Consider the following 22,922-nt stretch of genomic DNA (forward strand, 5'->3'; position numbering starts at 1 on the left):
AAACTTTGCATTTCTCCTGTCAGAAGAGGAAAAGCTTCCAAACCGCGTCTGGAATTTCATGACACTTTGATGCAGAAAACAACTCTGCAGTAATTTCTGGCTACTTTTGCTGTACTTACCCTGTTATTTATTTGTATTTTTTAAATGCAATATAATTACTACTACTTCTTTAAAATAAATATACACAACACAGTTCTCTCAATAAATAAGTAAAAGCTCATGCAAGGGAAAAAAAAATAACCGCTCCATCAGAAAGTTAATCACTGCTTTTAAAAACTACTCAATGAAATTGGGTCTCCTCTTGTTTTATCCCAGGAGGGGGGGGGGGGGGGGGATGTCTTCATGATCCACAAATATCCTGTATAGCATGTCTTACTAGTGAAAAAAGTACAATTCCTCTCTGTAATAATTAACATGGGCTCCTCTTTCTCCCTGTGGCTTGTCGCTGACATTTGGTTCATGCTTGAGTGTCTGCCGAGCTGATTTCAATCTCTTGCATGAAGGTGAGGCTGTGTGTGTGTGTGTGTGTGCGTCTGTGCATGTGAGTCCACCGGCCAGTCTCACAAGGACATTGGTGACGGGGGCCTGCGTTCAGCAGATGGGATTAAGCATCATGACAATATGGATTAGAGGCCCACTCAGTCAATCCCGAACTTCCAACAGGTTATTGCTCGAAGGCCAAATGCTGAAAACACAAATGATTCTTGTCAGCCTGTTCGTGTTCCTGCACAACCGCATCATATCTCACCTACATTCTAAACACACATTCTGACAATCCCTAAATGTATCACACGGATCTCTATACATTTGTCCAAAGTGACACGCTGCATTGATTTACACGTCACCCCATCCTCCGCTGCAACAAGCCTTGTTTTACATTATTACATTATGTATGCAGGCTGGAGTATGGATAATGGATGAATCTAAAGCAAAGCAGTTTAATTAGCCACCATCATTCTGTCTCACCTTGCTGCGGCAAACACGTCTTATTAGCCGCGGTGCAAATCAACATTAATATGCCACACTGGTAAAGACTACTTATCTGCTTCTTGGTATATTATCGTCATTTGCTGCTGCAAAGCACATACACCCCAAACTGATCCAATAGCATGTGCAAACAGCGGAGGAGCTGCTGACGCTGGGGCCAGACCATTACAACCACTTCACAGAAAATTAGCGCCAGTGCATCTGGCTGGAGGCCACACGGCCCCGTCAAATGATTAAACCAGACACACACCGTATGGGTACAAGCGTCCTGGGTGACACAAGACAGAAAGCGGCACCTCAATAATGTGAGTCAGGCTGTTGATGAAAAACAAAGTGGATCAGAACAATCTCCCGGTGCTTTGTCAAAAGAAAGAAAAGAAAAATTCCCTTTTGCACCTTTGGCAGACCCACGAGGGACAGGACGGACACGGGGGGGGGATGAGGCTGTCTCTGAGGGACGACTGAAGGAGGAGAACAGTGGATTTTTGGATGGTAAAGTGTGTAGGTTATCCAGCCAGGGGGCGTTCTGTTCCTTTCAGCACATGGCAATAGAAGAGGAAGCTTCAAGCAAAGAGGAACGTCAGCATCCAGTCCAGCCCCGAGCATCAAATACTGCTGATCTGATCAACTCTACAAAAGTCTGGGTATCTCTTCAACAAGCTGGATTGTGACCAGACATTACACACGGTTGATTGAATGCACCTTTTTTTTTTTTTACTGCATTTGCAACCTTACGTGTGCATGTTGTATCAAACAGGTTGAAAGGAAGCAGGAGACCGGCGTTGGACGTCTGAGTGAGAATTCTTTGGGCTCCTCAAGATGACAGAAGCTGAACTCTTCAAAGACGTAAATTGTGTTGGGCGTACACAAAGCTCTTTTATAAACTCCTCCATGTCGAGACTTTCTCTCTGACTGCAGATGGACTGACTGCAGCCAGAGCCCAAAAGGAGACAGGCCTTATTCTGCTCTCTTATGTTCTTTCAATTACCCATCTTGTGCACAAAGGAGGCCGCCTGATGGCATGACGAGTGCGCAGCGCTCTTCTGCCTGTGCTGTTTGTCTCGCATTTGAGCCTCATAAAGGGAAGCGGGCCTGACGATGCCAGAGGCGGAGGATCCGGCTCTGCGGTCTGAGCAGAGAAACATCAGCGGAGCGTTATTCTTCAGAGGGAGATGTCCTTCAGTGTGGTGCCAGCGCTCCCTGGGGCAGCCGCTGCATCAGACGCAACCTCTTATTTACCATATCCAGGATCTCTCCGTGCTCTTAACGAACCAGCACATTCAGCAACCCCCCCCCCCCCCCCCCAAAAAAAAACAAAGGACCCACGTTCAGCGAAGAAGATGAGGTTTCGCTGAATTAAATAATGATAATTAAGAAAATATTAATCAAACGCCGTCTCTCTCTCTCTCTCTCGGCTGTGGAGCTGTGCAGAGGGAGCAGGTCCTCCAGCTCAGCCTGTAGGACTTCTCATTTAGAGCATGCCTGTGACCTATAGGGCTGCAGGCAAACACACAGATGCACACAATTAAAAGCAGACCTCGGTGGCCCGCTACTCTATAATTAAACACCCTTTGGTGCCGATTCTACGCCGGGTTCAGATGTGTCTCACGTTGGGAGACACATTGGAAGAAATGCTCAGAAGTCGCTGGCTGCCGAAGTTGCGAGTTCTGTGCAACGCAATGAATTAATAAAAAGCACAAACTGATACCTTCCTGATGTGCGGTTGGCATGTCTGGGGGGGCCGGCAGCAGCTAGCACAGCTGTACAGTGAAACTTTAATGGTGCTGGGCGCCTCCAGCAATGCCTGGGCTTTGTCTCTGAGATGAAGGCAGGAGGTCTCCACATGTTCCATCTAACTGGGACAAAGGTTGGACAAGGGGACAGGGATCTGACCTTTAGGGCCGGCACCACCGGGATGCAGCGCCCTGACAGCCGCACGGCGGTCGCTACCGCTGCGTGCCAGAATTGATTATCATTTCCGAAAGAGCAAATGATCAGAAATCTTTGCTCGATTGCAAACGTGATTATGTGATTATGCGGCGTTATTCTTCCCCTGTTAGGCGTCAGAGTGTTTGTCATCTGGCGCTAGTTGTTATGGTAATGAGAGGTATTCCATCTCCGCTGCAGCATGCCCTGTGTTTGACATTCATGGGGTTAAAGTCCTCTGAATGATGAAGTGCCAGCGTTTGGGACAGTAAATTGCATCGTTTCAATTGAGAAGAGAGTTCCCCTTGGGTCTGCTGGAGGTCCCCACGGGCTGGCCTTGAGCAGAACAGCATGTTGTACATCCATATAAAAAAAAAAGGAAAAAATATGGTGGCGCTTTCTCCTTTATGATGCAGAGATTAATCTGTCACTACATAAATCTCACTCCCTGCTGAGAGAAATACTGTTTTACCTTACTTTACACCATATTTTATCTTTTTATTGCCTATAAACATAAACCATCACAAAGGGCTAATGCCCTCATCAATATTATTACAAAATGATCATAAATCCAATGCCTTGTTAAAATTTGAAGCCATTTCTCTCCTCAGCTGCTCAACCAGTGAAAATATTAGACAGAAGCATTATTTTATCGGGCAGCTCCTCGATGCTCTTCTATTATATTACGTTTGAGCCACAGCACTTTGTTTTCATTAGATTATTGTTTCTGTGCACTTCCTCTCACATCCTCTTCCTCTTTGCTGTGTTCAGCAGCACTGATCTTGCCTTTCGGGGCCATTTTTTTCTTCTTATACTTCAGTAGAAATGCCTTGACAACACTGTGGTGGTTACTTCATCCTGAGAGACCACAAACTAAACAGCAGAAACATGCTGTATAGATGCTTGTTTAGTGGTATGCAAATCATCTTTGCCAGGGGTAAAATTAACATTTTTAATTAAAATATTAGCGCCAAACAAACACAGAAAAACACACTAATGATTAAATCATCTTGACGGATCCTCAGTATAAAATGAAGATGACTTCTCACAATTCTTTGCATGAAAATCTGCTGTCCAGATCTCTTTTCATTGTCATGAAATGCCAAGTTCGCAAACTGCGAAGCTGAGCTTTTGAATTGAAAGATATTTTCGTGCGATTTTACAAAGTAAAAAATCTTCAAAAACGTTTATATTTCAATCTCATGTAAAATTAGATACAGTAAATAGCTGTAGATACAGAAAATAGCTGTACAGCTATTTTCAATTATTGTCACCAAAATATCTTCCATTTTCTATTTCCAATATTATGTAAGTAAACAAAAGATTAAATGAAATAAAATAATTTTAGAGCAAATATTAGATTGAAGAATTTAACGTGTCTGCACCTCTTGATTGTTTTCAGGCCGTTCTGAGAATCAGAGGAGCTGGAGTCTCCTGCTGCTGCTTTAAATGTTACTATAGTACCCTCTAATGGCCTTCTGAGCAAACACCAGGTAGTAAACGGCGAGAAACGCGTCGAAACTCTGTCAGAGCACCTTTATTGCCTTCTCAGCACAACAACATTAAACCGGAATACAGATTTCTTCATGCATCAAAAAGATCTCTTTGAATGCCGCGCACAAGAAAGGAGGATGGGCTTTTTAAAGTGTGATTCTCAAAAGCCCATCTTTGTGTTTCTCACGTCTCCGGTTAACGGCAGCGAGGCCCTTTCAACACTGGTGCCGCTGTGGTCCACACAGGCTGAGCAGAGCCTTCTGGTAGTCCCCCTTGGTGTGCTCCTGCAGAAACAAAAGGGGGGTCACTGGGTCTGCATGACAGTACAAGTGTTCCTGCAGGGAAGGATGCACGACGCGTTTACCAGGATAGTCTGTTGCAGAGATTGTCCAAAATGGTCCTGGTATTCCGAACAGATCTTCAACAGATCCACTTCGCAGCGCGACACGATCATTCTGGTCACCAGCTTCTCTTTGGCTCCTTTGCTCTGGGCAGACAGGCGCAAGTCAGCAATTAAAGTTGCATGCGAGCGAAACTTAATTGCAGCAGCTGATGCAACACCATGGTAAGGGACTTTTGCTAACTTTGAACATTGTGTTCCTGCAGGAAAACAAGCCAGCCTCTTAGAATAGCCACAGCCCAATATGAAGAAAGAGAGAGACGATCTACCTTCATGGCTTCATTCAGCCTTTTGGCAAAATAAAGTTGTTTGTTCTCAAAGCACTGAACTGGAACCACAGGAAAAGAGAATCAATGTCACACGAGCACATCGGCCATTTGACAGATGAATGTCTAATCAAATGAATCAGTTTACCGAGCACCAGAAAGGACTTCTGTAAATCTCCTTTGACTTCTTTTGCGATGCTCTCCTGCATGTCGTAGGGGCTGTAACTCTTGTACCTCTGAAACACTAAGAAACAGAGGAAGCATATTAACCAAATATGAGATAATTTTAAATCACTCGTGGGTCAAATCAGGTTCTCTCTTACCTTTCCGCAGGTGGGGAACACTCCTCCCGGTCATAATGGAGATCCAGGTCGCCACATCGGTTCCTTTTTCCTTTTTTACTCCAGCCTCATAGAGAGCCTGAGTTAAAGATAAACTAAAATCATTAAACACACCCAACTTAAACATGTTGATGATGCTGATCCTTTTTAAATATAATTGTTCAAAACCTAAGCATTAATATCTAACTGAATAACATACGTTTAGTATTTATTTAGTAGTTGTTTGGCAAATCTAAATTAGACAAAATTGTAGGAATGAGCTTGTGAAGTAAATTCAATCAAGGTTGTTTTGAAGAACGATTTAACGTCTCTCCTCCTCCATATTTCCTCAAATAAAATGATGTTGACTTCATGCTCCACAGATTGACTGACAATGACTCACTCTGGCATCCTCATCTATCTTCTCATTGTCCACCACGGAGGACGGCTCGGCTCTTTTGGTCTGCACAGAAACAAGACATTCCTCAGCTTGGTTGGTTCAGCGAAAGCTGGATCATGAAGACAAGCAGGAATAAATCCCACCTCCACCAGAGCCAAGAGGAGCTTAGCGAAGTTCCCAGAGGTGTCGCCTTCGACGTCTTTACGCAGCTCCTTTTTGTACACTGTGGGAAATAACGGTTTCAGTTTAGCTGCGTTTAAATTACCACCGAAAACAAACAGGAAAAAGGCTTCTGATGACGTACAGACTCTGGTTCTGGTCCTTTATGTGTAAAGACACAATGGACTTACTTTCCATGTAGACCTTCTTGATCTCCGACAGCTCACTACTGCTGCGTGAGCACAAAAGCTCCATCAGCTTTTCCTCATCTGTTCCTAAACCCTAAAAGAGAAAGAACTCTCTACTCATTTTCTTTTACAGAACACTTTCCATCCCAGCAGTAGAGGGCAGCAAAATCTTTCAACTGAATTCACAGAGCTCTGCTCATCTGCCGTACCTTCACAGATTCCCTGATTTCTGAGGCATCATACTGGGCCGTGCTCTTCATCAGGCCGAGGATCAGTGCTTCCAGAGACCCAGACAGCGCCCCCTTCAGGGCTGAGACAATGTCCTGAAAATTGAAAAAAAGTGTTACCTGAATGTCTGCCACCGCAAATGTGGGATTTCCTGTCAGGTTCTACTGCACCTTCTTTGATCTTCTTTCATAAGCAAAAGCAATCTCCCTCCTTTGAAAGTAGGTTCGCTTTGTGAGGACGTCGATGATGGTCTGTTCATCCACTCCTAACGGTGACAATTAAAAACTAAATCACGTCATCAGCCAAAAGGAGGTGTAATTAACAATTAACACATCAGGCATCCTGGCAGCACTGAATAAGTTAACAGACACCTCCACCTGTTGAATACCTGAAGGATAACACATAAATGTATTGATTATAATCCAGCAAAATTGTATCATTCTGCATCCTGACAGCTTTTACACTTTTGGGAAGTACATATTTTGATGCTTTAATATAATGCCTTCTCTAAAACACAATTATAAATTCCTAATTTGTTAGCATTTTTTGAACGCTCAAGGAAGTACAGAACAGTGATATATATATATATATATATATATATAAAATAATTAACAAACAGTTTGATTCATCATGGGATAGTCACAAGTTATTTTCTCTTCATTCCTACGTTATTGAAGGAACAGCGCTTCACGCAGAGCACATATTTCACTCTCACAAAGTGGCTGGATGCCTGAACAACATCCAGTCAGGCTGCTTCCTGGGGCTTTCAGCAAGCAGTCTGAACAGAACCCTGCCAGCATTGTGCCACAGAGCTGGAAGCGTTCCCAGCATGGCCAAAATCATTTAAGGCAGGATGCTGACTCACAAATACCAACTACTCATCTACAGGGTAGACGGTTTTTATTCTGGGCAGCTTTGCATCTTGCCTTTGGTTTTGATTGCATTCTCTATTCTGACGGCATCGCTGTCAGGGTCAAAGTCCTTAGCTGGTACCACAGTGGGGTATTTGGGTTCATCAGACTGAGGATAGAAGACAAATGAGATCAAACTGATGTCTCGAGATAAATATACTGCAGTGCAACTGATGTACTGAGTGAGAAAGAAAAGGTTTGAGATTACCCCAATGCTGAGGGACAGTTGGCCCAGAAATTCTCCTACCATAGCCATGATTATCCTGGAAAAAAAGCAACAGCAGATTTATCAATCTGGTTATCGAATCACAGATTGGCCTCAGTCGAGTTACACAAGAGGTGACGTTTGTGGCCTCAAGATATAATCACTATGAAGTGAAGACAGATGCAGAAAAAGGCAGCTCATTGTTTCTGTTCATATAAAAAAGAAAAAGGCCAGACACGCCTGGAGAACTCACCAACTCTCAAAAGCTTATGCAAGCAGACCCACAACCGCACAACAAACCTTACAGACACACCCTGGAAAATGTTACTGTCCTCCAGCCTGGCATTCAATGACGTTCTTCACACACACACACACACACCAGAGCAGATATCCAGTTTCACCAAAACTCAAGGAAAGGAAAGGTTTACAGACTAAAAGGAAGTTTGGAAATCTCGCTGCTTTGAGCCTTTCAGCAAAGTCATCCTTCAAACCCAGTCAATCCACATTGAAGTGTCCTTTACACTGAACTTACCTCCACGGGACGAGAGGAGAGGAGAGGATTGAGAGCTGTCCAGGGGAAGTTCAGGCAGAATGGACGTTGAAGTTGGACTTTTTCTGTAGCAGAGGAATCTCGTCCCTCCCCTTTTCCACTCACTCACGTCGCCACCCTTTTCCACAAGCATTTGCAGAAAGTTCAAGCGAGGCAGCTCAAAGTTCTAATGCTGTGATACAATAATAGTCTTCAAGGCATTTGGAGGACTTCAGTCAATCAATGTGAACAGATCAATACAAACACCCAATAATACTACAGGCGCTGCTCATGTAATTAGAGCATCATGAAAAAGGTTGATTTATTTCAGTGATGCCATTCTAAGAGTGAACCTTGCATATTCTATTCATTCATTACACAGACTGATTTATTTCAAATGTTCATTTATTTTCATTTTGATGATTATAACTGACAACTAATGAAATTCCAAAACTCAAGCGGGTCAGGAAATTAGAAAAGTGTGCAAAGGATCAATATTGAAGACACCTGGTGCCACATGCTCATCAGCGAATTAACTCAGAACACCTGCGAAGGCCTTTGAAATGGCCTCTCAGTCATGGGGGAGACTTGGCAGTTGTCCAAGAGGAGGGCAAGACATAAAAGGTCAGTGCTAAAGAGGCCGGCTGGTCACAAGCCCATCAATAGAGGTGAAGGGAAGCAAAAGAAGTGAACAAGCAACAGAGGCGGCCGCGCCCTGGAGAGGGTTGTGAAAGAAATCCCATTGAAATATGTGTGGGAGCTTCCCAGAGCGGACTGCAGCCGGCGTCGGTCCACTGCGTTTCCTGGAGGTCAGAGAGAACTTTATGGAGGTGCAAATGCCATTTTCCAACGGAACTTGGCGCCTACACGCGGTGCCAAAGCTACCGGTGCCTGGTCAAAGCACCATCACCTGACCTGGGATTTTCATTAGTTGTCAGTTTTAATCATCAAAATATATGTGTGTAATGAATGAATAGAATATACGAGTTCAACTTTTTAATGGCATTACGAAAAAAAAGCAAAGGTTTTCCTGACATTCTAATTAAATAACCAGCACCCGTCCACGTTTATTTCAGGTTTGTCAATATATAAAAAACATATAACAAAATAAGTCATGTTTGTGCCACTGATACTGTAAAGTGCTTTAGTGATCACATTTAAGGTCATTCAATTATGAAACGGACATTGTCAGATCTTCCTTTTCAGTTCAGATCCCATTCCGCTGCCGACATCGCACTGACAACGTTAAATCCTTTCACACGGGGTTCTGGACGGACTTTCGAATGAGATTTTTCATGTACTCGTTACGCCTGGCTGCACGATTCTTGTTTTTCTTCTTCTTCGACTTGCCTCCAGCTCCCTGGGCGATGGAAGACGACTTGCCGTTTGGCGGCTGGTGGGATAAAAAAAAGGTTGCATCTTTTACAAATCTGGCTGAAATACGACCAAGACTTCAAGCAAAACACAAAACATTCCAAACACCCAGGGTGCAGTTTTTCCAGTGAGAGCCGCTCTCTGTTATCGCTCGTCTTTCTGAGACAGGCATTCGATGAATGTCTCGCTCAGGAGAGCTCGCTGAGGTCCTGTTGATATTGCTGCGCTCTCCATTGTCCCGGTGAGTTTTGAGGTTGTGCAGGCAAATTAAACAGAAGAGTGCTGATTCAGCCTCTTTGATGAGAAAATGGCCACAGGCTTTGCACTCCCCACCTCTTTTGCTTGATGTCTGTCTAATAAAGGGCGTGGACGTCCCTGACATTGATAAACAAACACCGTCCCTGGACCGTGGCGAGGTTTCAGCGAACACAGTACACACCTTTGAAAGGGGCTTGACTGGGAAGGAGCAGGGAATCTGCTTGTGCTTCTTGTGGAAGGGCAGGAGCACCGCTGGATCAACCGGTATCCAGGGTACGAGGATGGAGGAAGGAGGCTGCGGGGCACAGCTGTGGATCTGCTGCAGGTTGACTCCCGCCCGCGTCACCTTCCCGTTTGCCGCCTTCATTAAGGTCACAAACGGGTCCCCCGCCTTGTGGGTGATCAGGTAGCGCCCCTCCTCTAACCTACAAAAAAAATGAATGGAATCATCGTGGGCGTGTTTAAAGCATAAAGCAACGCAATGAGACATGCGACTGGAATGTAGGTGAAAAGGGTCTGAGGAACGCAGAGAGCGACGCGTCCATTGTGTCGTTGAGCAACGCAAACACGAAAGGCCGACTCGTGTCACATTTGTCGACTCAGGCCGTTAGACCTGTTAATAGAATCATTTCATTGTGAGCCAGGTGTGAACGCCAACCTTCAGACACCTCGCTACTAGTCATTTAGAACTGAAGAAGCCTGTTGGATGAGAATGGAAACGTCTTCAACCGAACGTAAGCAAGGCCAGTGAGAGCTCGGCAACAATCTCAAACGAAACGACGACGACTCACCCAGTTAGCTTTTTCAGAAGGTGGTGCAGTATGTTCAGTGACTTAGAAGGCCTGTTGGTGGAAGAGACATGTAACCACGTCACAGCACGTCTGGGGCGGGGAGCTAATGTTCAGCACTGATTCTGATGATGAAACCAGCGGTGACGAAAAGGCCTGGACTCTCGATAAACTAAGACGACAGCCTCTACAGCAGGTTGGGCCCAATCATATGCGTGCAGCCCGTGTAATGGCACTCACTTGAACCCACAGGAGGTATTCTGTTCCCAGTTGTCAGGCAGCTTCCTCAGCAGTGCTACTTTTGATGTGAACGCATTGATGTGAGCTGCAGAGACAGAAGGCAGGACGAAAACGCACCGAGGAAAAGAGCTAATGAGCTTCACTCCATCATCAATGCCATTCCTTGTACTTACACAGTAACTCGTGTGATGGTCTGCCAGGGCTGCTATAAAAATGAGCGGGTACGTCTACTTTCCCATCTCTGATCCCAGCTAGCAAAGCTTGCTTAAATGAATTTAGAGCCTGCACCCACCTCCAGAAATAGACAATTGCTAATTCCTTGTCATCGACCACCACACAATGAACTTTGACCCACAATGCAAAGAAGGAAGTCTTCTTACGAACTGTCGTGTAATGTCTTAAAGTGGGATGTGTAACACGTTGCTTTGAATAAAGCTCCAATGTTCGGTCTTCCTCACCGTTAGTGACCCTCGACCCTTTGGCCCAGTCTTTTAAACTGGACAACAGTTTTAAACTAAATAAAACTTCTCTTCAAAGGAATCCAGAAAATGTTAGCTTGCAGTCGAAACACTGATGATCCTGCCCAGAATGTAAACTATGCAAAAAAAAAAGAAATAATTATAAGTTAAAGATAGAAAACTCCAGCTGTTTTTCAAACACAAAGACAAAGTTAACCCACGGCTCTCTCAATATACGTTACGGGTATTTAAATAGAAATTAAAACAACATTTAGCTGAGCTCTGCACACCCCAATTCTTTGTAATTCCCCATAATCATGTGTGGCTGTCGCTATGGTAACAAAGTCAACTCAATCACTACACAGCCTCAGCAGGATGGTGAGTCATCTAAAGAGCGTTCCACTGGTTTGTGGGAGGATCTGTCATGCGGTCATGAATAAACCCTGTGAGCAACAGAACATTTTTCTTTACCGATGTACGACACGGTGCTGGAGTGGAGCCGCGTCTCGGTCCACAGCTTGCAAGCTTCACCGCTGCTCAGGCACTCGACACCATAGCACAATTGGTACTCCATCTTGGGCAAGACGTGCACTGGCAAATACTATTGAGGCAAGAAGCACCGGGCGTGATTAGGACTGGGGGGCAAACGTTAAAGCTTGTACTAAAGAAAACAGAGCCGAGCCTGCTGACCTGGTTCTGGCTGCCGCCGACTCTTCTGCTGTGGGTCAGTGAGATGGAACTGCGTATCATGAGGAGCACATCCTGCAGACTGTAGAGCTTGTAGAGCAGGTTGCCTTCCTCTGGGGCCTCGTAATCTTGTTCATCTTCTGCACCGGCCTGCAGGTCTTGTGACAGTATCTCTGCATGCAGGCGGTTAATATGTTAACCGAGCAGATATGAATTACAGAGCAGATAGGAATGCTGAAAATGTGATGCTAACTTTTGTGCTCCGCAGCGGTAACGTTGACCATTAGATCACGAGCACGGGGAGGAGTGGTCTCTCCGTCCTGGTTCTGGTTTCTCTCTAAATATGAGGACACGCAGGGCTTAACCAATGACACTGGATGGGGGTGAACGGCGGGCGAGCTGCCCTCTTGTGTTGTGTTGGAGCATTTGGCCGCATCACTGGCGGAGTTGAACATGGCGGTCTGCATGCGCAGGATCTCACTCAGCTGGTCGCCAGACACCTTCTTGGATCTTTTGGATTGGCGGCTCGGCCTCCTAGCTTTTTGAGGGGATGTCGCCTCTGATTGAAAAGGGCCGGACTCTGAGATGGCGGTAACTGGAGAGTCAGACGTACACGCCGTGGACTCAGCATCAGGTGGAATCACATGCGATGAAGCTGGAGAGACATCAATGACCAGCTTCTCGTCATCTGTATCTCCCGAAATATCAAGGTCATCTTCTTGGGAAGATTCTGGCCCCTCCCGTGCAGCTTTTGCGTCAGTGGTCTGACACTCGTCAGGCAGAATCGCTTTCTGCGTTATGGCGCCTCCCATTTCAGTCGATGACGTGTTCACTTCTTGTGGACCGTCGATACGCTCACCTGAGTTCTTATTTTCCTGTAAAGGTGGAGAACTTGTAGCGGTTTTACTCTTAGCACATGGGTCCTGTTCCTTCTGTGTCTCCTGCATCTTGGGCCTCTTACTGGCTGTGGAGTCTCCAAATGTCTCCAGGTCGACAAGGTCCACCTCAAAATCAATACCGTTGTTGTCGTCTTCAAAAGATACTATATTTCGTTGTGAACTCTCCTGATTTGGAAACACAAATGAACCAATCATGATTGATGACGTAATACCCCACGCTTGCTATCACGCTGAGGAACACGTCTACGTGTGAATCATACCTCTGGGAGCTGCTGATCACTGGCAGGAAGCTCCGTCATCACATGGAACACATCATTACGTCCATTCCTCTTGATGGAACGCTTCAAACTCTCCTCGTGGTAGACGCGACTCCGCTCTCTCACCGTCACTTCAGTCTTCTGAAGTGGCGAGTCTATAAAGACAGTCTTCTTTCCACCACTGCCTGTAAATGCAGTACATTTGCAATGAAGGTTGTGAACAACAGCGCCCCCCTGAGGCCATTAAATAAAAATACAAACTGTGTTCCACAGTACATTCATGCCTTTCAGACATTACGCTTTTGCTATGCAATATTCTTTACCCGTTTTGTGTAACAATGAAGCCACTTCTTGGGAATAAATGTGCTTCTCAACATTATTAAAAACACGACATCACAAATATGTGTATACAGTATACACATTGATATATTTATTATACATCAGGGTCACTACCTAATTAGCACATATTTTGCGCATTGTATTTTGGTAGTTTAGACAAAGGTTCAGAGTGGTAAAATAATATATCTATAAACAATGTAATCCTGTACCTTTTCCTGGATTTAGTTTCACCCAAACAGGTACTTCCCATTTCTCTCCGAAGTCAGGGCCGTGGTTGCCGAGCAGCCTGACCAGGGCATCTCGAGTCAGACACACGTGAGGCTCATAATGAGAACACAGCTTCTCTGCATTGCTGTCACTGCTGATCGTCTGTAAAAAATAAAAATAAATAAAAAATAAAGTCTTTTTTTAGATCTGCCAAATACACAAAGGGAACTAAAAACATTTAGTGGGCGTCGATGCGTCCGCGTGTGACCCTGGCGTATTTCAGATGTACGATTTTTCAATGCAAGACATGAATAGACTTGGTGTCTTGTGCAAAAACTAAAAGCGCTGATATGGAGTTACAATAGACCCGCGGTCATGAATCCCATTCTAGCAGTGAAACATCTTTGTGACTTACTTTATTGAAGTAATTAAAAAAGCGAGACAATTGCTTACAGCATGCACGTCCTTAGCTTTTTTAGCTGGAGGATTCACTGATGAAACACTCTGATAATCCGATGCAAGCTGAGCGTCAGCAGGCACTATCTGGTGGTCCGTAATATCCACACTGCCCTGGAGAAATAAAGGGTACAACAAATACGGAAGAGAGGAAGTGAAGGCTGATTAAGCAATTCAACGCTCGAGTTGAAAAGGTTGAACAAAAAAGTGGACAGCGGCAATTACAAATTACTAAAGGATATGAAACAATAATCCCTCACGGACGAACACAGAGCTGATTTGAAAAGGAGGATACCATGATGAGAAGCTGTTTTTCAAAAGTCAGGGTAAGTCCCGGGTTGAACGTGCCCCCGGTCAGACTCGTCATTTCGTGGATCTGATAGAGCTGAGGAATTGTTTGGAGACACTCCAGACAGTCCCTGAGGAAATCCTGAAAACAAAATGATGGTTGCGTTTTAAAATGTGTGCACAAATGACCTCGGGGAAGACGATAAGGTTCATCAGTACCTCAGAATACTGCATAGCACCCTGGGATATGAAGTTGTAGTCGTCAGCACATCTTTTAGCCACGTCCTGGAGGTAACTGGTGAATTCCATCACTTCTTTGTTTATTCGTTCCATTAATCTCTGAAATACGGCAGATTGTTTGAAAACGTTACTCAACAAGGAATGTCAATATTAAAACACAAATGGGTAGCGAATGCCGGTACCTGCGGAGGAAGCACTGCTTTTTTACTCATTAAAATGTTGAGGTATGTCAAATGTTCCTTGGTGGACAGCCAAGACAATCTGGGGTAGGGCAGCCTCGGAGGAGGAAAAGGAGCGTCTGCATCATTCTCGGACTGCTTGAGGTTTACAGCGGCTTTGTTGTCATCCTGGCATTCTTCTGTACTTTGCCCCGGATTGTCTGCACACAGATCCTCAGTCGCGCAGCTACCCCAATGGGGCACATCCTTGCAATTGTCATCTTTAAACTTGACAGACTTTTCTGTGGTGGCAGAGCTGGAGGGTTTTGCCACCCCAACATCTCCCTTTTGGTTTATCCTGGCATTCTCTACAGGACTTTGAGAAAGAAAACGAAGGAAAGGATCAGGAAAAACATACAACAGCTAGCTTTCAAAAAAAAGCAGTAAACATGCACCCAAACTGAGGTACTCACTACCTTTGGAGAAAGGCCCACAGTTCTCTGATACTAGGTGCAAGGGAAAACTTGTCGTAGAGCTCTCTGGTAAAGGCAGGAGCGTCAGGGACCGGACGGTCCTCCCTTCATTAAAAGGAGATGACAAATGATATCGCAGGCTAGGCTTACATCGGGACAACGCTGGATATCTGAACATAACTGGGTGGGTGGATAGACAGATATGATAAAGCATTGGTTTCAAAAAAAAAAAAAAAAAAAAAAAAAACTTTATTCACTTTTCAAGTATACAGAATATAATAACCAGCTTTTAGCCATTACATGGACAATTCTCCAAATTAAATTACATCTCCTCCTACTAGCATAATCTCGCAGTAACTTTCACAATATTACATAATATTATATTACATTTACTTACAACATACACCAGTAAACCGTTTTTACAACGAATTTAAATGTTATATCGCTAATTTTTCATACTAAATAAGCACAAAGTAAGATGAGGTTGAATCTGTAAAAAACAAATTGTACTTCGTTGAGCTGTGTACGCAGGTCCGTTAAATCTCTATCGTACAAATAGGTATTTGAAACAAAAGGTATGAATGAACAAACAAACAAACACAAATTACAAAAACATAACATAACACGACTGTCCGCTTTAAGCTCACATTCACTGTACGAACAGCAAACTGTAGCATGGCTAAGCTAGTTATCAGTCAGAAGCTCGATATTAGCTCGCCAAAAACAAATGGAGCCAAGTGAATTAAAACGTATGAATTGTCATAGTATTCCGCTAATGCGAAGATGTTACTTACCAAACTAGGTCCATTATTGCCACTATCAACAACTCGACAGGGGCGACAGCATTGAAGCAAAAAATAAAACAGCTAGCAGCACACGCTTGACAGGTGGCATTCTTCTTCGTCTGGCGATACTATGCGGACACTTCTTTGCTGTTATGCGTAGTGCTGCCCCCTTCTGGACATGACTTACAGTAGTCTTTTTTTTTATTTTTATATGCGCGTATTTCATTGCGAATCAAAACAACCCCAAACACGGTCTTCTGACGCATTTGTGTTTCAAAACAGAGATATTGGAGATGTAATTCCCAGATACAGAGGTAAAAAAAATTCCAACCTCACATTCATTACAGTGTGTCTGCATCATTCTTAAGTTCACATAAAAAAAAAAAAGAAAAAAAAGAAGTCTAATTAGTGTTCATTGCCCTGATCTTGCTGTTGTGTGGATTTTGCAAGCCTTGCATCATGTGTATTGTGACACCTTTGCAAATATTTTAATGAACTGGCACTAATTGAATTAATACATAAATTGAATTGTAAATGAATAAAAATATGTGCGTAAAATAATTAGAAATTCAGATAAATTCGACAAATTTATCACTTTGCAGTACGCAATGATTGATCAGCCATATGTACTGCATAATGAGATGAAACATTTATATTCCCTCCAGGAAAATTTGGTCTTTCATTAAAATAACAGACCCGAGAGGTCAGAGACTATAATTTGCTACAATTTGCCAAGTTTGTCATGCATGAATCGAGAAAGATTTTAAATGATGTCAATGAGAGATTTGCACCAAGTTGAATTCCAATCAGCTTCATGAACATTCTATCACACTAAGGTTCTCTGCTTAATGGTTAAGCTTAATATGCAAAGTTGGGTAGTTATACCATTATAATGTGTCTAAGATATAATAGATTTATGATTCACACAATTACAGAAATTGAATAGTATTTTCCCTGAAGCATGGCAAAAAGTGAATGTACTGAAATTATTAATATATTGTGAATAAAAACAAGTGATTTGATAAGTTGTGTTCAAAAGAATGGACCAAGGAGGAAGAGAAAGACAACAGAGACCGATAAAGAGTCAGGAAATTAAAGCCCATTACAAGCGGTAAATTTTATTATGGGATAACAGCACATAAAGCACATCTAAAATCGATGTGTCCAATGCACTTTTAATAAAGGTAATATTAAAGGTACAGTTTCTAAGTACAATATAACAACATTCATATTAGAATGAAAAGTATTTAAAAGACAACATTAAATTTCTTATTTTTCTTTACAGCGTATTTACACAATGAATCAAAATACTTATTTTCATATTTAAGAATCAGACAAGAAGGAGCAAAACTACTTTTGTGAATAGACTACCTGCTAAAGAGAGTTCAAAAGAGCTGGATAAAAAGGTACGTGATCATCCGTCCCCATTTTAACATCAGTAGCAAACGTGTGACTTAGAAATTTGTGACAACCACACACTAGGTTCGGCTTTCCCATCATTAGTACTGCTTTTGCATGAAAAATAAAATAAAAGAGAAGCTACCCGTGCTCCACCCTTCATGTCAAGATACCGCGACCAAATTAGCAAACATTAAACACAGAACATGAAAGAAATCCAGATCTGTTGCATCTCTCTTCCTATTCATATACTTGATATTCAATGCATCAGTGCATTTTCCGATACCATTGGAAAAAAAAAAAAAAAAGAATGTGGAGAATTATGGATAGCCTGTTTTTTTGCCTAATCAAAAATGTGCAGGTTGTGAAACATAATCTGGATTCATTTGATCATCAACAGGAAAACAAAATCTTCTCGGTTGCGCGAGGGGCGGACATGTACACTCTAAAAGACAGTCGAAACATTGACACCCTTTAACACGGCGCGTCGACCCACGTGAAGATGATTAACGTCACACAAAAAGAAAGCGTCTGAAAAACATTTGAAGCATGTGAGAGTGAGAATTCCTCCCCACGTACAAAATACAATGCAACTTCAGTAAACATCTGGAAAAAATCACAGAAAAGACAATCAAACCCATGTATGCATCTTGTTACACCGAGAGGCACTCAGTGTGAAACGTTGTATATTATTGCAAGCATTTTTCTCACTGATATTTGCTACAGAGTGAAGAGAGAAAGGTCAGCTTTGTCCTCAAAATGGCAAATCTCTCACGTACATTTGAACACTTTGATGTGGTGCAAAAGGTTTAATGACGCTCGTCTGACGAAAACCACTTTGTGGAGAGTCTAAATATGGGGAACAACCAAACTCCTACGGAGGCTCTGTTGAATAAAATCCAAGCACCACTTCCCTGCATCGGCTGAAGTTATGCAGATGCACGAGAGGTAAAGATTCAGCATCTTGACACCTGACAAAGCGGTAGCCTCAGTGAGTGGTTGTTTGTTTGACAATCAGACAAAGAAAAGAAACGCAATACTGCTGTTTGAGCTTGATTATTATCATTTCCCCACAAAACAGAAAAGTATCCTTAGATATCGCGTTAATTAATTAGCAGATCCTAACTTTGCTATAATTCAGAAGGAAATAAGTGCCTTATCCCGAGACGAGCACGCTGATACAGGTGCAGGCTGGGTATTTGTTTTTAACCAATATCGTTATCATTATTACTTATTGAGTCCTAATATCAATAATACATTAATATGCACTGAAATGAGTGGACTAGGGTGGCCTGGCTTAGGGATCAATACTTTGTTCACAAAATTAACTTACCTAGCACCACACATTAGGGCAACACAAAATTATCGTCGGCACACCCCATCGCTATCAAACTAATCCTAAGAGGGAGGCAAACTAGAAACAGAGTTATTGTACAATAATGGTGCGCTTGATAAACAGATAAATATTTCCACTGGGTAGGCCTTTAGTAGCAGTATTTTCCTCTTACCTATACAGACAGAAATTACAAAGCTACCTTTATACACGTGATCAATAATAACATTAAATATGATGAATAAACAGCCGAGAATGAGGGAGAGAGGGAGAGAAAATAGGATGTACAGCATACAGGCCGTGTCAAGTTCTTATAGTTCTCCACCTGGGAACAGAACCAGTCCAATATACAGATGACAACACAAAAAAAACGTCCACGAAACCAACACAAAATGAAACAAAAAGTGATAAATAAGAGGTGTATTTACATGCAGATGGTCAAAGACTAGTATGCACAAAATAATCAAAAAATAATACACAGACATATATTATTGCTTGACATTCGATTATGGCTAAAAGTTGCTTTTCATTTTTCATTTTTTTTTTTAAAACTAGATCCTTAAACATATTTTTAAATTGTAAATCCTTATCAGCTTGTGTTTTGTTTGGAAAATGACTTCTTTTAAAATGCGATGACAGACTCAGAATTCTGGGGCAACTTTCAAGCATGACATAATCCGATCTTCACAATTTAGGAGGAGACACGTCGTCACCATCTGAAGTCGAGGAGTTCACTTCTGCTCACACACATCCTCCAAAACAGACGGCGAAAGCGTGTTCGCTTCTCAGCAGTGCAGACCTAAGAATTGTTGAAGGCATTATGTCATGCTTTTAAATTCTACACCGATCATGGATGGATCAAGCTCAGCATCTCCCAAACCATTTTATATATATATATATTTTTTTTTTTAAAGTCCAAAATAAAATCAAGTCCTCTTCGTCGACATAACCCTGTTCCTCTTATTATTAAAGCCTTGTCTGGGGTTTATTTTATTCACACACTGTGAGAACAAACACATACGCGCGCACACACACACACACACTATTGCTTCTTTTTTTTTCTTCTTTTTTTTTTTTAACAAACAGACAACGGAGACAGAAGGACCAGCACATTTCACTGAATACTACACACTGATTTAAGAGCATCAATCCCTTCACTTGAATCGGGACGTCTCAAGTGAGAATATACAGAAGGACATCGTTTTACAGGCGCAGTATATAGTTAGATGGCATTTTCTGATATACTGCCAACCATGCCGGCACAGAAGGAGATAAGAACAGAGCGATGGGGCTTCGTTATTTTCTGCTCCAGACAGAGTAAACGCTGTGTCGGCTGAATGAATGAAGTCAATTTAAAAGGTTGATGAATGCACTGTAGAGACCCGTAATTGTAGCACAAGGCATATTGCTTGTTTCATATTGTAAAACACATGTTCTCTCGAGGAGATCAGGACCAATCCGGCGGTGAAACTAGAAACTAGAAAGAAAATAAAAAGCAGAATTCTTTCATGAAGCGAATTTACAACGACACGCAAGAGAACGGAATCAATGTCAACAAACACATAACAGGAAATCAGCCAAATCTCCATCTCCTCACGCTTTTCTCAACACTTCAGTGTTGCACTACATGCTCCATGTGCTTTGCTGCCTCCTCCTATTTTGAGTGCTTTGAAGAGATTTCAATAAAAAATTAAAATAATAATAATAATAATAATAATAATAATAGAAAAACCTTGTAAAAATCACAAAAAGAGAGAATCAAATGCTCCGGAGCTGTCCAGAGGAAAGGCAGCTGCTGCTGCTTCTTCTTCTTTGCCAACCTGTTACCTCCCTGAGCGTTCGCACTTCATTCTCGCCGGGGGCCCCGCTGGGCCCCGCAACCGGGATTGTCTTGCAGTTGTTCCAGTCTGGGTTCTCTTTTTTTTGCTGGGAGAGTGAGGTTTACTAGTCGTAGAGGGCTTGTGCATATCCAAATAGCATTGGATCGTAACAAAGGTTATTACTTAGGTACAGCATATCTACTACAACCCAAACACAACATATTGAGTATTGCATAAGAATATTTGGTTTTCCTAACAGAGAGGGTTATTATCCTTTAAAGACCCTGATGACACCATTTTAAACCAAAATAGATTTTTTTTCTTTTTTTTTGTGACACAGGAATATGCTGCGTGCTGATGAGAGCATGGCTCGCAAAAAGCGATGGGTTGTTGTTGTTCTTCTTGTTGTTTGGGCGGGGGGGGGGGGGGGGGGGGGGGGGGGGTAGTGGTGATCTTTGAGTGGCCCCTACTTTGACATCAATAAATGTGAATTGATGAATATGCAAATGTATAACCAGTCTTCATGGAGCTTCCCTGACCAAAAAACATCGACTAAACCAAACAAAGGAAAGAAAGAAACAAAAGTTCTCTTGAAACAGAAAAGCGTAAAAACAAATTCTTCCTGAGGGGTGACAACACGAGGCGGTGACGCCTTGTGCAAATTGCACGGCAGAGGAATGATAGTGTGCAAAAAGAGAAAAGGACAAACAACTGGATTCTACGTCACGGTCGGTGACAGATGCGTTAACATGCTTTGTTGGGTTTCTAAAGAGATATCACTTTTTTTTTTTTGGCCTTTTAGATATTTCGAGGAGCTGGAATGTCTTATCCTACGTTACAGAGCGGAGAGCAGAAGCAATGACTACTGTTTGGCTCAGCCAGGGTTGTTTTCTTTTTTCTACCACTTATCACGCTGACAAGGAAGACACACTGAACAAAACAGAAACACGACAACAAAGCATTCTGAAAATAGCACTTTGTCCTACCATTTTTATGTTTCTCCCCTAACCGTACAAACAACAGCGAGTCTAATTATTGCAGGGACATAGTTAAGTGCTACCCTGACACCTTTTTCCCTCTACCTCATTCTCTTTCATGAGTTTGTTAACCGAAACGTGTTACAAAAATAGAAGCTTTACTACCAGACAAGGCTTTGAATATTTGCTTTCCTTCTCTTTCCTGTTGGCGCGTTGCTGGGCTGAGGTTTGTGGAGAGGAGGAGGCAGATGAAGTCGCTCAAAAACAAAGCTTTTGGGGTCAGACCTTATTTTTCCCTGTCGGTCGAGGCTGTTGATTTGCTTGCTGGACTTTTCCTTCCACTAGATGGAGCAGTCGGATTACAGTCTGGAGGCTTATCTCCGCTGTCTGACACGGTTCATTTATAAGGTCTGGCTGTGAAAATGTTTGACTTTTTTTTTTCCCCCTTATTGTGCCCTTCTTTACAAGTTTTTTCAAAAGGAAAATTTGCACTGAATATTTGTTTCCCAAAAAAACAAACAAACAAAAAAAACTTTTACGACTACGCCGTAAAGATTTGCAGCTGTTGCACCGAATGTGTGGCGTCTCCTCGAACCTGCCTCCTTCTCCGAGCCTCTTCCTTCACCAACCGGCAGCCACGCCAACAATCCCACCAGACAGCCTTTACGCTTCCAAGCCAGCACTATCTACAGCTCCCGAGACCAGCCTCTGTGACCGTGGTTCAAACTTGTATTTCTTGTGCACATGCAACACATCACTAGGTAAATATACAAGTCTTAAATTAAAGAAAGGTGTAAAGAAAAGTGCCTTATCAATTCAACAATTAAGAATGGTCTAACTACCAATATCATACATGTTATTTAAAATAGATTCTATAAACATTGCTTTTTTCTGTATAGTAAGTACTTATGATCATATACCCTGTAGTACATTATAAAACAGGTGGAATGGACCCTTTTCAATGTGTTGGCGCCCCGTGGTTCTCCAGGGCACCTGTCCAGAGAAGGATTAATAGCAGATGGCCTTACATGATTTCACTATGCAACAATGGTGGATGGAGTCTTTGACAGCTAAATCATTTCGTTTTCAAAAGAATTACCAGAATTCCGTTTCTTTTTTTTTCTTCCTCTTTTCTTAAACGATTGTCCTCGGAGAGGTGCCGATTACATCACCATGCTGGCAGACTCTCCCTCAAAGTCGATGTGAGTTTTCATTCCAGGAACTGTGTCCAAAAGATACAACAGAACAAAAAAAATAAAAAATAAGAAAAGAAAACAGCTGAACTTGACCAAAATGTGCGCATTCATCAGCAATTTATTTCACGTCTAGTTTATAGTGGATAAAGCAGTTGGAGAAGATACCCTTCAGAGTTTTCAATGAAAACTGCCTCGGGAGGTGTAATCTGGAAAATAATACTGATGTGGATTCATTATCTGACTGAAGACATCTTCAGCTGTTTCATTTTATACAATTA

General features: G+C 42.6%; 2 protein-coding genes across 2 annotated transcripts; both read right to left on the minus strand.

Annotated features, from left to right (window-relative positions):
- Window positions 1–4,444: 4,444 nt before the first annotated feature.
- LOC137917048 (annexin A2-like) lies at window positions 4,445–8,059 on the minus strand. Its single transcript, XM_068759933.1, has 13 exons — window positions 8,017–8,059; window positions 7,488–7,542; window positions 7,295–7,388; window positions 6,539–6,633; window positions 6,350–6,463; window positions 6,144–6,234; window positions 5,937–6,016; window positions 5,797–5,856; window positions 5,397–5,493; window positions 5,222–5,317; window positions 5,077–5,135; window positions 4,772–4,894; window positions 4,445–4,691 (listed from the first exon to the last, which is right to left on the minus strand). The coding sequence occupies exons 2-13, from the start codon at window positions 7,533–7,535 to the stop codon at window positions 4,623–4,625; spliced, it is 1,026 nt and encodes a 341-aa protein (XP_068616034.1). The 5' UTR covers window positions 7,536–7,542; window positions 8,017–8,059; the 3' UTR covers window positions 4,445–4,622.
- A 961-nt stretch (window positions 8,060–9,020) lies between these two features.
- LOC137917049 (little elongation complex subunit 2-like) lies at window positions 9,021–15,943 on the minus strand. The gene is made up of 15 exons (XM_068759934.1): window positions 15,930–15,943; window positions 15,139–15,240; window positions 14,687–15,038; window positions 14,484–14,603; window positions 14,272–14,406; window positions 13,974–14,090; window positions 13,523–13,682; window positions 12,978–13,159; window positions 12,072–12,882; window positions 11,822–11,991; window positions 11,603–11,732; window positions 10,674–10,758; window positions 10,437–10,487; window positions 9,827–10,070; window positions 9,021–9,406 (listed from the first exon to the last, which is right to left on the minus strand). The coding sequence occupies exons 1-15, from the start codon at window positions 15,941–15,943 to the stop codon at window positions 9,269–9,271; spliced, it is 2,811 nt and encodes a 936-aa protein (XP_068616035.1). The 3' UTR covers window positions 9,021–9,268.
- Window positions 15,944–22,922: the final 6,979 nt, after the last annotated feature.

Source organism: Brachionichthys hirsutus, unplaced genomic scaffold, assembly GCF_040956055.1.
Source record: "Brachionichthys hirsutus isolate HB-005 unplaced genomic scaffold, CSIRO-AGI_Bhir_v1 contig_1402, whole genome shotgun sequence".
In the NCBI taxonomy this organism is placed as follows: Eukaryota; Metazoa; Chordata; class Actinopteri; order Lophiiformes; family Brachionichthyidae; genus Brachionichthys; species Brachionichthys hirsutus.

Excerpts from the sequence above, each read along its gene's own strand:
- LOC137917048 (XM_068759933.1), bottom strand. The coding sequence starts at position 7,535 with ATGGCTATGGTAGGAGAATTTCTGGGCCAACTGTCCCTCAGCATTGGG. Across the intron at positions 5,857-5,936 it reads TCCTCTTGGCTCTGGTGGAG|ACCAAAAGAGCCGAGCCGTC; the intron begins GTGGGATTTATT and ends GTTTCTGTGCAG. Across the intron at positions 4,895-5,076 it reads GGCTGAATGAAGCCATGAAG|AGCAAAGGAGCCAAAGAGAA; the intron begins GTAGATCGTCTC and ends CTGTCTGCCCAG.
- LOC137917049 (XM_068759934.1), bottom strand. Across the intron at positions 14,407-14,483 it reads GTGCTATGCAGTATTCTGAG|GATTTCCTCAGGGACTGTCT; the intron begins GTACTGATGAAC and ends TTTTGTTTTCAG. Across the intron at positions 13,160-13,522 it reads GAAACTAAATCCAGGAAAAG|GCAGTGGTGGAAAGAAGACT; the intron begins GTACAGGATTAC and ends CTGCATTTACAG.